At 43.6% G+C, this 14,164-nt stretch overlaps 1 protein-coding gene across 1 annotated transcript in view; it reads right to left on the bottom strand.

The window, feature by feature from the left end:
• Positions 1 to 13,785, bottom strand: part of ARHGAP6 (Rho GTPase activating protein 6) — a 317,200-nt gene extending 303,415 nt beyond the window's left edge. The window contains exon 1 of the mRNA XM_036381638.2: positions 13,282 to 13,785. Coding sequence (XP_036237531.1) covers positions 13,282 to 13,785 — 504 coding nt within the window. The remainder of the gene's footprint in view (positions 1 to 13,281) is intronic.
• Between the last annotated feature and the right edge of the window lie 379 nt (positions 13,786 to 14,164).

Genomic DNA, 14,164 nt, shown 5'->3' with positions numbered 1-14,164 from the left:
CATCCCAAAGTACCTCTAGTTTCCTTTACCCTTATTGTGCTCCTAAAGTCTTCTCCTTTCTCCCATCAAACATTTGCAGCCTGGCTTTCCTGGGCAACTACACCTCACATAGCATGTGATAATGTAGAGATGTAATTCCCAATTTCTCTCCTCCAGGGTTCAATTTCAAGCTTCATTAAGGTTTGAAAAATAAATTAGAGTGCTTTGCCACTGCACACAATAATCTTCACTTCTAAGGCAAGCCCTAGCAATTCAATTGCTTATCCTGAAATATATATATGACACTTTGAGTGCATCAACATTCAAAGCCTTGGAACAGCTAACCCAGTTCCACCTCACACCATGCTCACTGATCTAGAGATCTCTATTCAGTCATCCCAGTCTTTCCAAAATCTTTCACGCCTTTCCCCAGTAGGGCTTCTCTGCCAGAAAAGGCTGGGTTATAAAATAACCAAAATGGTAAAAAAAAATTTTTAAATAATCTTTGGACCTGATGGAAGGTCCCATTATACTTCCCACATGCTGATAATTTTCTGTGTCCTCAACAGTTCAGCAGCTGCTTCTGCTGCACCAACAACCCCAGGACTTAAACTTGGAAGCAAATCCCTTCCCTTGCTCTTCTGGCCCTTTCTCGCTGGCTCCAAGGAACATGTCATGCAAACTCCCCTCTGCTTTTCTGTTTTCAGCCTCCTCTAGCCTTAGACTTTATTTCAAGAGGGGTCAGCAAGCAAGCCCTTCTGTAGCTCCCCCTGCTATGCACCTTCTACAGAAATCCTCACATTCTCCTTGGGAACATCCTGACAAATTGCTCCCTTCCAGTTTTTCTTTGATTTGGCCCACATGTTGACAACCATATTTTTTCTTTCCCATTGGCTTCCACTCCACCTCCATCTGTCTGAGTCAGATCCAGCACAAGAGGCCAGTCACCCTCTTGCAGAGCAATATGGTTATTAAATGCCTTCATCTCAGCTAAGGGAGTGTGTTTCAAAAAACTGTAAGGAAGCCAGAAATAAATAATTCACTGAAGTAATCTTATTCTTTTCACCCAAAATTCAAGTTAATTCATCTTAAGCCTCCTATCTTCAGCTCAAAGAAGTTCTATAGTTAAATCTCATGCTGTATGCTAAGTCCAAGTAGCTGGACTTGGTCCAAAAGAAGGGGCTCCAAGAGCTCAAACCACTTAGGAAAGGTGTCCTGCCACCTGAGACCATGACCACCACAACTGCAGTATGGCCATGAAGATAAGCTCATTGCTGCTCCCAGTGTTTCTATTCCCAGGGCTCAACAGCTCTTCAGCCTGCCAGGTGATGAGGGATCTCTCTGTTCCCCACCCCATCATCAGGATTCAGCAGCTTTGGCAGAAAAGCTTGTGTTTGTGGAGCACAGGCAGTAAGGATTGTTATCTCCCTGTCATCTCCACCCACCCCTCTGGCAGCGGCACCTCACTGCCCCTGCAGGGCTGCAGCCTTCAGCAGCCTGTCAGGATAAGGGAAGGACTTCCCTGGTAGAAAGCAAAATGCTGTCTAGTTTCTAGCCAGTTTGTCAGACAAATTCCCAAACAACCAGGCCTTCAAACACCTGAGAGCTTTGCTTAAAAAGGATTTCCAGGGAGGAAGCTCTGACAAATACAGCAGTGCAGCCTAGCTCCCTCTCTGAAAGTCCCCTCCTGGCCAGCTATCACACATAAGTTACCAAAGAACATTACGTTACCAAAGAACATTAAGTTACCAAAGAACAGCAGATATTCTCTTTTTAATTTTGGCACTTATTCTACACCCCATATTCTACAGAAATCAGAATTTCCATTTACTATCTGATCAGCTGGATCCTCCTGGTTTAAAGAGCTAAAGTGAATGCATTTGGACTTCAACAATGCACTGATACAGCCTCCAGATGTGTTTGTAAAAAAAAAAGCAGGTAAGCTATCACAAGCAAAAATAACCAATCATAGTAGAGGCAAATACATTTTAGCAAGTTGTGCTAAAGCACATATCTACCATCACAAAACAAGCACAAATGAAGCATGAACATTTAAAACAACAACAGCTGAAAATGCTACTAAAATGAAAAACTGCACAAGGAAACACATAAACAAGGCTTAAATCCCCTTTACCATTAAAAAACATTTATTTATTCAGTTGTGTGGAAGACGTCAGCATTAGAGTCCTTCTCTGGGAAGGAAGAAGAAAGAAAGAAGGCTCTAATTACAGTAACAGAAAGTAATACAGAAGATCTAGATTAAGATTTCAAAAACTATCCAAATAATCTAGGAACTCAAGGTTCATCTTCAAAAATGAGTCAAAAGCTTCAGAAAATCTCATTGCAGAGATGATGGTGAGAACTATTCAGGGAGCACCAAGCACTGCGGCAGCCAGGACAGACCACGCACCGCTGGGTCCAGCACCAGCTTTTCCTCTGACTGAACCACACTGAGGGCCAGGTCAAGCAAGCAGAGCCACAGCGTGCTGAACCACACCATGACCTGAGCACCGTGGGCTCAGCACTCCCAGCAGTAAACCAGGACATCATACCATGAGCAAAACAGGGCAGGGACACCCAAGCAGAAGTCAAAGCTCTCCTCTGCCTGGCGGTGGTGGCACTTCAGTGGCAATCCTGCTTTCCAAATGATGTTCACTTAGCTACTCATTTACCATACTGTGCTGACTTCTGCCCTTCCTTGTCTTCTTCTATTTGAACCACATAGCTGGAATCACCTTTTCTTCCTCTTATGTTCTGGTCCATGAAGGAAAAAAGTACTTACCAAGACTGCAAACAGTTATGAGTCCAAGCTTTGTTTTACTGTGGGCAAGATCCTTCTGTCAGCCCATTTTCATACTCAATGCTGGAGGCTGCACCTGCTTGACAAAACCTCTGCCAGCTAAATGAAGACTTGCCAAAATAATTTCTCAAGAGCAAGGAAAAGACACACAGGTCTGATACTGATCAACATGCTTCACAAGCCCAAAAAAGCCCACTGCTGCATTGTAAACAGCAGCAAACTGTGACCTGTGCTCCTTTTAAATAGCAGAATGGAAGCATTTATTTCAGCAAGCCAATTTGGTACCAGCTTTTTCCAGGCTGTGTGGCCCCAGCTGCCTATTCCAGTTCCGTTTAGCTTTGACTGATCCCAGTTACATAACTGTATCCTTAAGCTCATAAATCGCAAGGTCAGTATCAGGTTAAACTCTTGCTGTGTAACACAATATAGGCAAATCCTGAACAGTCCCATTGCCACACCCATTTTTCTGTGTATTTGATGCAATTCCAAGCTCAAAGCTCAGCAGGAGATTTCCTTTCCTTCTTGCATACCTCTTCAATTTTTTTCCTTCTTCCATTTCTCTCACAGGTTATTTTTACTTTCATAATGCAAGATGACACAAATGGAAGTTAGAAAAGCTAAATTGACAGCAATGCTTCTGTACCATCATTTTATCACAGGCATTGAACTGAAGTGTTTTAGGCAGCACATCACACGGCCTGTCATGAGCACACTGAGCTACCATGAAATGGTAGGAAAAGTTAACGGTGTTCTGCCATACATTCAATATTTTAAATGTAAACAAGCCACAAAAACAGATGAGCTCAATGTCAGAACAAGTCTGTCCTAACAACACGCTGTCCTAAAGGTGTAAGCCCTTCTTAGCCCTGGGCTCCCTGGTGCTGGAAGAAGCAGGCTGGCTTGGTTAAATGAGGTGGCAGGAAACCAACCTGGCAAGTAGTTACTGAAAAGTTCCCGGCCAAATCCCTGCTGAAGTTCTGCTATGGCACTGTCTATCTGCCTCTGCAAAACACTTGGATTTCAGAAAGGTTTGGTTGGGCTTTGTTTTGAATTTTACTGACACCTTTAAAGAGCTACCCTGGCTTTCTTTGCATTTGTGAGACACCAGGAGAGTAGGAGTAAGAGTAAGGATATGCCTCACAGAGTAGAAACAGAACAACAGCTTTGGAGAATGACTGAATGAAAAAAATTACTCTTCCTACAAGCCTGCTTCCAATGCTGGTGCTGGAGAGCATCATAATTTCTGCAACTCAGCAACTTATGTCCCATCAAAGGTATGTTGCAGCACAAGGGAGAACAGCAGTTTTCATTCTACTGTGGAAAGAAATGATACTTGGAGTCACAGAATCACAGAAAATATTAGGTCAGAAGGGAACTCTGCAGGTCATCTGGTCCAATCTTCTACTCAAAGCTGGGTCTCATCTTCAAAATTTGATTGAATCCTTTGGGCCTTGACCTGTCAAGGGCTGAAAATTTCCAAGAACAGAGACTCCACAGCCTCTCTGGGGAGCCCATCTCAAAAGTAAACCACTCCTGCTGTGAATGCTTTTTTACTTAGATCTACTCAAAATTCCTCTTGCTGCAACTTGTGACTGTCATTGTGCAACTGACAACATCCAGCTGCACCTTCTCCTTAGTCCCCATGTAGGTAGTAAAAGTGGATTTTCATTCCCCCTTGATTCTTCTCCAGGCTGAAACAAACCTCATCCTTTTCTCATGCACTAAGCATTCTCATCCTTTAACTGTCCCGATGGCCCTCCAGTCCATTTGCTCCAGTTTGTCAACATCTCCCTTGTACAAAGAGTCCAGATGGGGCCTCATAAGGGTGAAGTCCCTTCCCTTGACCTGTCTGTTACCTTTCTGCTCATGCAGTACACAGGTATCCTGCTCTCCACACTACACACCTTCCACAGCTCACTAAATGAGTTAGGTTAGCTTCTTTCCTCTAGTCCACGTGAGGTGGTATAATTTATCTGCATTTGGGCTAAAAGACAGGCAGGAAGCTCTGTTACACAATTTACTCCAAGAAAAAAAGGTATGTTTATCTGTTACATTCACTCTGCCTCTGTTCAGGAGAGGTTTATGGAACAGAAAGACTTCATCTGAGCCTTGGCAGGGCGAGGAAATCATATGTGCTCATCCCTCAAGAAGAGAAAAGCACTGAGAAGCCTTTTGGACAGTGTGCTAGAGACTCAAAATATGTCAATTTGCCAATGTAAATCTTATTAACTATTATGCTAAAAAGTGTCTTTAAAACCCTCCATATATGTTGGCTGCCCATTGCATTCCTTTAGTGAATACAGAATTAAGGCCCTTTATCTCTGAAATAACTAAAACATCTAATTGTGTCTATTTCAGTAATTGGCTGCCTCATTCTCCTGGCTTGCTGTGGTTTGGTACCCACTCCCTGGCAGAGCCCATTCTGTGTAGCATTTCTGAGTCACTGCCCCCTTCTAAAGACCTCCAAGACATGTCCCTGTGGTGTGCTGGAACAAAAGCTGTCACTGGATGCAGACACAAACACATGCTTGAGAAACAGTAGTGAAGCAATGAGCAAGAGGCACGCCATATTTTGTCGGTAGGAATGTTATGAAACAGCCACAAGAAAACTCAACCACATTTTTCTAATTTATGATAGAGTAGATAGGGTCTTATTTTGGAGCATGAAAATGTAATTTATCCCAATCTCTCTTTCCCCACCACCCCTTTCAAATAGTAGTCTGCCCTGTCATCAAATTAAATTAACAGTTAAATAGAGCTGATTTCCAACCAGGACATTATGAGGATTTAACCTTCCTATAGACACATACACTTACAAAAGGAATTGTGGTGATGAGATTGAGAGCAAAATATTACCCAGAATCCTTTTAAGATTGAAGACAGAGGAAAGAGAAAAGTGATTGATTATGGTTTAAGAAGGATAAATATGAAATACGAACAATCAAAATAACAATATTTGAGAAGTGACAGCAGATGTGTCAATTCACACTCTTTAGCTTCAAATTCTCCCATTTCACATAATTGTTAGCTGGCCCCAGAGCCTCATAGCACTGTATAAAGAAACAATTGCACATTTTCTAAAAACAGAAGATGGTGAGATCTCTTAAACAGCTTGCCCAAAGATCCTATTGTGCCAAAATTTTTATGGGTTTACTCAATAAATTAAAAGGAATACCTCCTATGGGAAGCAAGAGACATAACAGAACTGAAAACATTTCCTGTAGGAGGAGTATTTTTAAATTTTTACAGAGAGAGGCAAATGAAAACTGAACACAGCACAGCCAACTGGTTTCTCACCACATTAGTCTCAGTAGGGTGCTACTCAACTGAAATTACCCTTCAGAGAAAAAATGAAAAAGTTAGTGCTCAGAAACAATCTTGCCATATTACAACAGTGGCAGAAAACAAAGGGATAAAGTAAATAAAACCTGAAAATAGAAATGGAAATTTTGTATTAGTCTTCCTCTTGCAAAATCAGTTATATGTGCTCAGCGGAGGTACATGTAGTTCCATCACTGAAAATCAAGTCCAGGCTAATTCCAAGGCAATGCAAAAGAAATCTTAATTGCACTAAAAAACCTAAAACTAAATCCTTCCTTTGTTAGCAAGGTCTGCAACATACTTTGTACTTTGCTGAAAAACAGTTTGTCCAATTATGAGAAAAATACTTATAATTTGACTTGGCCAATCCAAATAGTAGGCAACATCTACAGTAAAACAGCTTTTTTTTTTCTTTTTCAGTATGAATTTCAGGTGATGAAAGGAACAAGACACAGTATCTTCCTCTTTAATTTTTGGCAGGGAGGATAAAGGAAGCTATGCATAACAAGCTGTATTAGAAATGGATAAAAGACAAGCCCAACTTAAAAAGGTCCAAGTATGTGGAACAGAACTCAGAACCTAAGAAGAGAGAAAGAGAAAAGCAAGTTCCTGGCATCCACAAGAAGAGTTTGTGCATTGGACTGACCACTCATGTGCCTCCTCACTAAGTGCAGTGCTCAAAAATGTCTTTCTGACCTCACACACTCAGAGTCCTCATGGGTAAATAGTGTAAGTCAGAAGGTCTTTTCTCTGAGAGGATACAGATGAGAAGAAATAGGAAGATCCAGAAAAGACAGTTCTGGTTTCATAACTGGGGATGCTGATGCAAGCTGTTCCCATGGCCAGGACTGTGAGGATGATGACCCAGGGATGACAGCTGTAGGGTGTGAAACTGATGCTTGGTTTTATGAGCCAGAGACACTGTACCTAACCTACTTAGGTCCAAAAACACAAACATGTGGTACCCAACATCTAGTTCCAGTTCATCAAATCCTTCAAAAACACTCTCAACTCTCCCGGGATTTAATAATTCTTAGCTGACAACCGGAGTGGAAAAAACATGTAACTTGAAATAGCCAGTCTGTACACATCTAGGAAAAACTAAAACTCAAACAGAAAGCCTCCACATACATTTCCATTCACATGTATTATTGTTACAGGATAAGAAAAGATTAAAAAAATAAAAATTATTTTGAACAAGCACAGTTTAAACATTTGTACACAATAATTGATACAAAAGTTTTAAAGTGAGGTGAAGAAAGTAAATTCCTAGGACTAAATGGAAGGCACACATTTGAGTACTCTGTTGAAGTCTGAAAGCTCAGTACCTTCCAAAACTGCCCAATAAGCTGCAAAGTCAAATGAAGTCTGAACCTTGCTCTGAACCTCCTTATTGCTCTCCTTACAGTTTCTACAAGTTGAATGGAATATTTGGCCTCTTCTCCCACAATCCAGACACCTGGTCCAGCTAGCAACCAGTGGAACCCAGGATGCATAAAAGTTGCATTTTAAAATGTTAGCTTAATTCCAGTGGTGCTTATGCTCTCAAATACTGTGCCACATAGCCAGAGAATCAAATATGAGCAGCGTTATATCATGTTTAAGGAGACTAAGACAGGATTGCCATTATGATTGTGATTTTTAGTACCTTTTTTAACTAAGATTTTAACTCTACAACTCTGACACTAATACACTGAAGTTACTACCATGCCATGACTGTTCAGCCCTCCTTGCTCAGACCCCCCTGCTGGTTTCAATTATGAAATTTACATCTGGAAGGAAAAAACAAATCCCCCAAACAGGCTTAATACCTGTACAGCCTTAATACTTGTACAGCAAGAACACTGCAGAAGAGACCTCTGAAATGTTCTTCACCTGCAAGCTGTCACAGCTGCAGATCTTCTCATCCAATAGAGTCTGCAAAACTAAATGTGCTTCAACTCCACCATGAAGTCAAGACAGCAGTCTGGGTTGTTAATATTTTAGAGGTTACTCAAAATTACTTTTCAGTCTCATTTCTATTATTTTCACAAGTTCCTTTCCCATTACTTAAGCAATGCACACTTGAAAAATTCTGTCTGTCCTAGCCATCAACCCCCATATTCTCATCCAATGTCTTCAGACGTAATTTAGTCGAGAATGGGAAGAGTCCACTTGCCAAAATCGGAAATACTGAATATATTTAGTTCCTTTTAATTGCATTCCTGTCATGAGAGACCCACAACATTCCTGCCCACCAAATTTTGTAATTATAGAACACTTACTGCATTGAATGGAACGGACTCAGGCTGAAACTAATCTGCATGTCCAGTGGTTTGGAATGTCTTAGGAAAGAAAATAAAGCAGAACAGTGCTTTATATATATATATATATTCTCTCCAGAGCAGAGCAGTTCATTGGTAAATACCAGAACATACAGTTTTTAGTTTATAAAAATAAAAATATAAAAATCTTCCAAAGTACAGTTCTCACACATCTCATTAAGAAGGCCCCTCAACAGAAAAAATGCAAGTTATAGATTTAAACCTGCTAGACCCCCCATTTTGCTTCCAGGACAGTTAATCAGAGCTCTGCAAGGGAATATGCTCCAACATATCTTCTATCCATACAGCAAGATCTCTGGGTTAGCTATCAAGGTGCTTAAGGGTAACAGACACTGCTCTCACAATTGATGTCCACCTGAACCTCCAGTGACACAGCTTGAGGCCATTTCCTCTTGTCCTGGCACTACATGCCTGAGAGAAGAGAGAACCCTCACTTGCTACAAGGAAAGAGAGAATCTACACTGCCTTCCCAATGGATTAAACTCCTAAAGTATCAAGACAGTGAATTTACCAAAGCTGACCTGCCAAGGCACCTGTCAGCTGAAACCTGTGCTGTGAACGTTCACTACTTCTGATGGCCATGCTATAAAATAATTTAGCTAAACCAATGTGGTTCTGGTAGTGCAGATTAGCTTCTCCAGCATCATTGCAGCTCATCACAGCTTGGCCAGCCAGCAGTGCAGGAGACACTTGGACAAATCCTGGCTTCTCCCCCAAAACCTGGTGAGGAACCAAGGCAACCTTCCCTCCCATTCCATGCAAACTCCTCCTGTAGTGCGAGCAAGAAAACTGGGCGAGCAAGTGGATCACAGGGTAAGTCAGGAGGAGGAGGAGGAGGTGTGGAAGGCTGAGCCGTCCACCTGCAGCAACCCGATTTCACTGAAAAGCAAATTGCAAACTAAGGATACTGCCCCCTGCCTCCCAGGGGCCAGGCATGCAGGTGGGAAGGCTGCAGATGTTATGCTACCGTTACTTTAAAATCAGCTCTACCCCAAAAAAAGCATACTAGCTGGAGATGGTAATGTTTAACTAGTTAGTAACGCACGGATTATGACAGCAAAATAATCAGACCATATAAATTTAAGTGTGTAGATTTGGTTTCTCACAACAAATAGATTACTTGGATACATTGCCATGATCTGCCATATTTTTTTATCCACTTGTTGTGGCTTTCCATTACCGTTTTTAAGACAGAAAAGTAAGCACAAGAATTAACACAACTTGAGACTTCACACAGATCTATTAATCTTGAGCTACTCTGGACCCAGCAAATGCATTTCAGCCAGTCAGTCAGTGTGAACACTTGCATCTTTAACTTGTGCAGATCTACTCAGGTATGTTAGACATTTTACATACATAGACATAAATGTATGACAAATTTTGGCAGAATTAAGGCATTAAAGTATTTCTAGGTATTTTTACCATCTTATCCATGATACTTAGCTTACTTAGAGACTTACCTGAGCATATGAAACACTTAATGAAAGGATAATAGACTTAATTTTGCAAGTGAAAGTGAATTTTCTTTAAGGAAAACAGCATAAAAGGACAGCTGAGATCAGATGGGAATTAAAGATGAATGCTTTTTCTCCTTATTAAAAATCCCCCTTGGCTTTGTCCTGCTGAAACCACTGGAAATGTAGTTGCTGATTTACACAAACCCAGGAACGGGTTTTTTATTTAAGCAGCTTATATACATAAGCAGAAAACAGAAAGGTGAAAGAATGCTTGTAAGAGAAGTAAAGTTCTGCCAAAAAATAATCTTTATAGTTGTAAAAAGGTTCTTGTGAAGAAAACATGTCAATAAAGAACTGTCAGGTCACTGGACAGTGAGAGACACATCTGTCAGATGATGCTTCACATTCAAAAATCTGTCGACGTAAGAATACAGGGCAAACACATTTAGGTGTGACCTGCTGCTGAAATTGGAAATCCCCTGTGCATTCAGGCATTCCATTAAAAATTATTTATGAATGGTGGCATGAACTTAGCAGCAACCTTTCTCTCCCTAGGCCAGTAGACAGGCTTGTCATATAAAATGCAGAAGTCAAAGAATTACAATGAAAAAAAGGTAAAATAAGCAATCCATTTTATTCTCCTGTCATAACAAAGCTAATATGGACACTGTGGCCTCATATACAGAAATCTCAGAGCAGTGGGGCATGCCTGCTTTAAAACCTGACTAGAGCTGGGCCAAGTGCCCTACCCCTGCAGCCCCAAGGTACCAGCTGTCCCAGGGCAGGATTCATCCAGCACAGGCTGCAAACCCCACCTTCAACACGTCCCTGTGGATGCCACCACACTGATCCAGCCTGGGATAGGTGCAGGAGGTCTGGCCCAGAAGTTATAATGTTGAAGGGGTTCTGAATGGAACTTCCATGGCATTTTTACTTCTCTTTACTCCTTTAAGGTAGCGGGGGAGAAAATAATTACCACACTTATCTCCTAGTCCATAACCCTGTTGCTTCCACAGTGGGTGTAGAGCAGTATTTCCTAAAAAGGGCAATGATACTGAAGGTGTTGGAATGAAGGTAAAGAAAACTGATTTTGCATTTATTTTATTCCCAACTTACAGGATGGGAATTTTTAAGGATTACAACTAAAACTTTCAATGTTCATTTTCATTAGGCAGTCATCATTCAGTTGTTTTTTACGGCCGAGTAAAATCATTATTGTGATGTATTTTATTTCCTAAGTTGAACAGAAATGGAACTACAGATTTTCTGCTGAGAATACAATAATTTGAATAATGGGACCTTTTAAAGCTATAATATTATAAACAGTTACTTCCTTTTCACCCAATAAAATGTGGGTTTTTCCACCTCCTCAAGCACACTTGTTTTGCCACAGCCAGGATGAAGCTGTAGAGACAAAAAAATCCTTTACTTACAAAAAAATGCACCTCTTCAAATAAACACTAAATAGGAAGCAAACAACTAAGTCCTTTATTAATAATGCTATTTTATAATGAGACCAGGCTGAATGACCATTAGGATGCATCCCTAAAATAATAGGGAGAATAAGATAAATATTATGTATGAGCAGTTTCTTCTAAAATATAGATTAATATAATTTGTAGATATCTTTGCTGAACAACTAAGTTCATACCTGTATAATGTCTTGAAATAGCAACTCTGAAACCAGCGACTATCAGGTTAAATGAGGACTGACATAAAATTCACAATGACAACACTGGCCCACTGCAGGAGGCCAGCACACCCCGCTCCTGACATCACAGCCTCACTACCATGACTGCTGGGACAATGACATCCCTCCCAAAAAGAAGGGTTGACTATCTAAAAATGCTCAAGACACACCAAATTAAGGAAGAACCAGTACTTTGCAATATGCAGCCTGAAGATGTGCTGTGTGTTTTGACACACAGCAGATCTGAAAAAAAATGCCCCAAGTGTCCACCACCATAGATTCAGTGAAAAAAGGAAGAGCTGCTTAGATTTACATATCAGAAGCCATGCTGTGAGTCTTGGACTCAGTCAGGAAACTCAGCACAGGAAATCCTATGTATGTTACACTTTTCAATAGATCTTATAACATCATTAGTGGATAAGCAGCAAACTTATCCTTAAGTAGCGTGATCACTTTTTATCTCACTGTCCACTGGAGGTTTTTATCCTTAATTAGTGTGATCACCTATTTTCTCACTGTTCACTGATGCTACAAATCCCACAAAATTCTTTGAGACCATGATTTTTTTACTATCTTAAAATTCAAGCATCAGGATGAAGTATTGCTTAGAGTAACTTCTGCTTACAAGACTTCATAATAATCCATTTTTTAAAACTGCTAAGATTCTTCACCTACCTCTTTCAACATTAGCCAGCATTATGCCTGAAGTTCCCACCCACATGTTGACACTCCATCCCAATTGGCAGACACTAACTTTTATACTCCAAGCAAACAGGGAGATATTGGAGCTCAGGGTAAGATGCAGCTTTGCCTATGAAAACTGCATTTTGTAATCTTGTGCTATCATGATGCCCAGTTTGGCTTTGATCTGATTAAGGTAACCATTTTACAAAGACTTCCACATCCCACTGCAACAATGGGGCTGTTTTATTGATGCATCTAATTATTACCAACTATTTATAATAACTTCATCTGAAATGGAAAAGGAAATGCTGTTTTCTGATCCCAGTTCTCCAGAAGGCATTACTAAACAGTTAAGCGGGAAACCTCATCAACATGAACAGGATGGACAATTTCTCAAAACAAAGAAATTTCTTCTGCTGCTACAAAGGGCTCAGCATAACCAACTCGATGAGCAATTGCTACCAGGAAACAATGCCACATTTTTTGAAACATTCATCCACATGGTATGGTATCTGCAGCCCAACATCGATGACATCCAAGTTAAATGAATAAATATTTGCATTGCAAAGTTGGATTTGTCTTGGAATACAATTGCTCTTCACGTGGTACTGACAGATGTGCGTTTTCAAATAAATCACAACTCACTGGGTGTGTGCACATTAAAAACAATTTGTCGATCTTGTTAGAAGCCATCAAATGCTTCAGTTTAAGAGGTGTGAAACTGGGAGGGGAAGGTTTTACAGGCCTGGGACACATACACACGGAATCCGTCGAGGGAACCTCAAATATCCGACCCTCCAGCGCCGCAGATGCCAGCTCCCGGCACCAACACCCGCGGCGGCCTCGACGGCCCCGCCGCACGGGGCGGCCCCACCTGGGTCTCGCAGCGCCGCGCACCCACCGCGGCGGGCGCTGCTGGAGCCCCTCGGGGCAGCCCCGCCGGGCCGGGCGGGCGGCGGCGAAACACGGGCACGGGGGCGAGGGCGGCGCGGCGGGTGCCCGTCCCCCGGGGGCGGGCGTGCCTACCTCGGATTTCCACACGACGTAGGCGGCGGGGCGAGGCTCGGGCGGCGAGGGTTGCCCCTTCCTTTGCTGCAGCCAGCGCCGGGGCGAGGAGAAGATGCTGTTGGCGGGGCTGGCGGTGCCGCTCAGCGCCAGGGCCGAGGGGGTGCGCGCCAGGAAGGGCAGCTCGCAGCCGGGACTCCGCTTCCCGCGGAGGCTCTCCTCGTCAAAGAGAGCACTGCCCGGCGGCGAGCGCTCCAGTGGGGTGCAGGGGGTGGAGAAGGAGGCGCCGTGGGGCGGCGGGGCGCCCCGCGGACCGCGGCGCTCCCCCGGGGGGCTGCCGGCGGCCCGCGCCCGCGGCGTCCGCCCCGCGCCCTCGCCGTCCTCCCGGCCGCCGCCGATGATGGCGGGGTCGAGGCTGCGCGTCTGGCGGAGCCTCCGCTTGGAGAGGCTCTTGGCGGCGGCGGGGGCGGCGGCGGCCGGGGAGGAGCAGGAGAAGACGCTGCTCAGCAGGCTCTGCGCCGACATCGCGGCGGGCGCTGCCCCGGGCACGGCGGGGCGGCCGGGGGTCCTGCCTGGGCTCTCGCTGGCTCTGCCTCCAGCCCCCGCCAGGGCGGCGCGGAGCGGCCCTCGGGGCGTCCCCCTCGGCCGGGCTCAGCCCCCGGCAGCGCGGCCCGACGGCGGCACCGCGGGGCTCATGGCGGCGTCCGGCGCTGGGGCTGCTCCGGGGCTGCCGCCGGCGCGGTCACTTTGCTGGGAGGGAGAGGGAGGGAAAAAAAAAAAAAGTTACGAGAGAAAAGGGGAGGGAAAACGGCAGCAGCGGAGCTTTTATCTGGGCTCGCCGCAGGCTGCCAGAGTCACTCCCCCCTCGGCCGCGATGCGCAGGGAGTCGCGGGCCTCCCCCCAC

The sequence above is a fragment of the Molothrus ater genome, chromosome 2 (assembly GCF_012460135.2).
Source record: "Molothrus ater isolate BHLD 08-10-18 breed brown headed cowbird chromosome 2, BPBGC_Mater_1.1, whole genome shotgun sequence".
In the NCBI taxonomy this organism is placed as follows: Eukaryota; Metazoa; Chordata; class Aves; order Passeriformes; family Icteridae; genus Molothrus; species Molothrus ater.
The sequence above is the reverse complement of the archived record's forward strand: the minus strand, read 5'-3'. Positions and strand labels throughout refer to the sequence as shown.